The 3891-nt window shown below is 42.1% G+C and overlaps 1 protein-coding gene across 1 annotated transcript; it reads right to left on the minus strand.

Moving 5' to 3' along the window:
- Nucleotides 1–3164: 3164 nt before the first annotated feature.
- Nucleotides 3165–3656, minus strand: LOC146619583 (histone H1.5-like). Its single transcript, XM_085370246.1, has 2 exons — nt 3649–3656; nt 3165–3564 (listed from the first exon to the last, which is right to left on the minus strand). The coding sequence occupies exons 1-2, from the start codon at nt 3654–3656 to the stop codon at nt 3165–3167; spliced, it is 408 nt and encodes a 135-aa protein (XP_085226372.1).
- Nucleotides 3657–3891: the final 235 nt, after the last annotated feature.

A 3891-nucleotide genomic window follows, 5' to 3' on the forward strand; every position in this document is an offset into this window, starting at 1 on the left:
ACCACCATAGCTTCTGGTTCCTGTGCTTTCACAGAATCATGATGTCATCCTCGAACTCCTTCTGCGCTGTCGATGGAGCTTGGCACGCTCCCCTCATCCCTCGAGTTTTCATGTTCCAACGCTGCTGAAGGTTTAAGGCAGAGCACGTCGTACACCTTAGTTGTCTTCCTCAGCGTCAATATTGAATCTTTCATTTTATTTAAAATCTCCTGGAAGCTCAGTAGCACAGCTCTCTGTGTCATGTCTGCTGTGCTGAAGATGATCTCCGATCCTCCTGAAGTCTCTCTCCTGGCCTCAGCTCCCATCTTGTGGACGATCCTCTCAGGCACTCCTTCTCGTCATGCATAGTCCTGATTTTGGGCCTGCTGGATCTGTCTCAAAACACTCAGCTTCTCCGCCTTCCTCCTGGTTCAGCTGATTTCATGATGGGCCCCAACCAGCTTGACCTTTGACCTCAACCACTGCCTGGGCTCAGCTATGCCTGGAATGTTTCTCCTCACTGCTGCACCTGTATTTCAGAAAAACTTCTATTTGGAGAGCATGTCAACAATCATCAAACCACATTCTTTAGTTCAGTGAACTTCACTTATAGGCCATCAAAGCCTCATCTGAACATGGATGCACCACTTGCATAGATTTAATACTTGTAAATAAACAGCTAATCACACAAATCACTGCAACAATAATAGTAAACATTGTTTAATGTTAATTCTGGACCCCACCTCTTGACGCATGGACAACCATGCGTCAACTCACCAAACCTGGATCCCTGCCTTAAAAACTGGCTCCACCAGGAGTCTGCATACACAAGATCTGGAAATAAAATCAAACTTCACACGTATAAAAATTATATCAAAAGAGTAATAAGCATTCAGCACGGGCAAGACAAGTGTCATGTGCAGGTTTCCTCAAATCATTAAATCACCATCATTACCATAATTCGCCTCAGACATGGATCATCCCATGTGCTCAGTTAACATTAATGTAATCGGTGACTTCTCTTAAGCAAAGTCACTCCACTCATATATTATTATGGGTTCAAAAGTGGCCAGCAAATGAGCCCATAATAAACTATTTCATAAATACTGTAATCTCTCATTTGTTTTACTCATGTCACTTGACCGCTTCTGCCGAATCCTCCACAGCATTCTCAAAGAAACAAACATTAGCAATACACATTGACTGTGGTCAGACGGAGGTCAGACACAGGTCAACAGGTTCCAGAGGTGCCATAAAAAAGACCATAAAGTCAACCATCCCTTCTCGTGGAAGGAATGTCATTCACATATAAACCCAGAAATCCTATAGTAGGAAAACATTAACTAATCCTCTTATAAACCACATGATCAAACACATGATTAATCATCTGCTGTAAAAAGAAATGTAAATGTTAGCGCTGCGCAGGTGTGTACACTTTCTCACAGTAATGTCTGTGAGCAACACAAGTTAGTGGATGACACACACATAGTAAATTCACAGACAGAGAAAATGGCATTTAAAAGGTTAAATCGTCACGCAACCTCGAATGTTGCTGTCATCTTTCTGCTCCTGTAACAAAAAACACATAAATTCATCCACCCTTTTGTCCTGTCTAGGTGGAGATTAACTTTAAGTCGTGGTCAAGTCCTGTCAGCTTTTACCAGTCAGTCAGTTTGTTCTTTATTTCCATTCATTCATTCTTTCTTTGCTGATAGTGGAGCCTGTCGTCGCATTTAGTTTCCACTTCCAGCAAAATGACGTCATTTCAAAAAAGAAAAAGAAGAACTTTAGTTTGGATTACATCGCTGGATCCTTTTTAGGCTGGGACTTTCATTTAATATTGTCCCAATAAGTGGCTTTCTCCAGAACCCATTTTAATGTGGAGAAAATGCACTTGTAACAGCGTTCTCGACAGGTCATATAGCACTTTTAATTTCTGACGTGCAGATCTGCTTAAAGAAAAGAAATAAACAAACAAAATCAGTGCCTGTTCAAAAGATAAAAATAAAAAATAACAGAGATTATCAAACCAAACTCTCAGTGCACTGTGAAAGTATCAAAATAAAAAGGCCTTGTTAAGTCATGACACAAACTCCTCATCTCAGGAGGGTAAATCATACCATCATACTAATCGGCAGGCTCGACTTCACAACAAAAGAAGAATCATCAGCTAGATTCACTCCAAATCAACCATCAGCTGCACAAAACAACATAACCCTAATGTCTTATTAGCTATGAGTTTAATCACCAGGTCTGTGCTCTTCACTCATTTAGGCCACAGATCTATTTTATTCAACTTTCCTTTTCCCTTCATCATAAAACATGTGACATGCTGTCATGCACTTCACAAAAAAGTTTGTTCTGACGTATTCAGAGTTGTGTATCTAGATACAGGATTCACTCGCACATCAAAGCAGGAAACTCAACACAACAACTCCAACACATCTCATTCACTCGTGCTAGAATTCAGTCACCTTTCATTAATCTAAAACCGATCAACTAATTTGCATATCAGCTATTAACCCACTAAGTTGACAGGACAACAGGAAAGCATGTTCAAAATATTATCACAAAAGACAATTCCCCTCATACAGTAAATTACTTGCTGCATCAATCAAGCAGGAAGCTTCTCCCAATTTACCATTTTAGCACTAAATTTATTGTCTGATCACTGATTGGTCAAACCAGGATCTCTTTTTTTTCCCACAAAAGTTAAATTGTTGTCCTGCAACCTGGAGAGTCAATTTTTTTTCTTTAGGATAAATTCAGTATTTGATAACAAGTGTCTGCTAAATTGACACTATTTTACACTGATGAAAGATAACAAGCTAATTTTCATTATATGTGTGTTTGTGTTATTAGGCAGGTCTAATGCATGTCTGTGGAGCTGCATCTCCAGCAGAGCATGTTCTTAAAGCTGCCTTTCCTACACACTTCTCTGCTATTATTTAATCATTTCTTAACTAATGTGCTATGAGTCTTCATGAGTTATTTTGTGTTTGGAATTGTTAGTAGGGTTAATGCATGTTCTGCTTGTGTGTGATTTTGTCTATGTTTCTATTTTCGCAGTGTTTCAGACTCCGTCTCAATTTTCCAACTTAAGCAGTCAGTTTTCTTTTCCCAGGTTTGCTAACCCAAATTTTGATTTCCCACATTTAATAACAAAATTTGGGTTCTCACCACTCTCACTGAGGCGACTTCTTAGCAACTGCTGCCGGTTTCTTGGCTTTGGCCGCGGCGGGCGTCTTGGCTTTGGTCTCAGTATCCTTGTTCATCTTGAAGGATCCGGAGGCCCCGGTGCCCTTGGTCTGCACCAGAGTGCCCTTCGCCACCAGGCTCTTGATGGCGGTCTTGACACGGGCCTTATTCCTGTCCACATCGTAGCCTCCGGCAGCCAGAGCCTTCTTGAGAGCGGCCGCGGACACGCCGTTGCGCTCCTTGGAAGCGGACACGGCTTTCACGATCAACTCGCCCACGCTGGTGCCGACCTTCTTCGGCTTGGAAGCCGTCTTCTTCAGTCTTTTCTGAACATGTTGACATGCTGCCGCCGCAGAACCTGGCCTCAGATCCAGCAAGCTTAGCGCGCTGATCTCCAAAAAAGTCCCGAAAGCCAGAAAGACGTCAAATAAGTGTCTCGTGCTAAGAGCTCGAACAAAAACTCCTCTTCACGCCGGCATTTTGCTCGCCCCTCCGTGGAATTCATCCAATCAGATAGGAAGATGGGTTTGCTTTCTTCTTCTCTGCTTGTTTAGATTGCTTCTGCAGCCTCTGCTCCGATACTGCCGCTGCTGATCAGGTTTTTTCAGGTTAGAGTGAGAGTTTTGAGACAGATCGTGCTGTAAGTCAGCCAGAAACTTGGCTTGAACGTTTCCAATTGTTAAACTATAACTTTTCGTCCGACCGCTGCATGTG

The sequence above is a fragment of the Diplotaxodon limnothrissa genome, linkage group LG14 (assembly GCF_057381915.1).
Source record: "Diplotaxodon limnothrissa isolate DT_005_m linkage group LG14, D_limnothrissa_male_GT1.1, whole genome shotgun sequence".
Classification (NCBI taxonomy): domain Eukaryota; kingdom Metazoa; phylum Chordata; class Actinopteri; order Cichliformes; family Cichlidae; genus Diplotaxodon; species Diplotaxodon limnothrissa.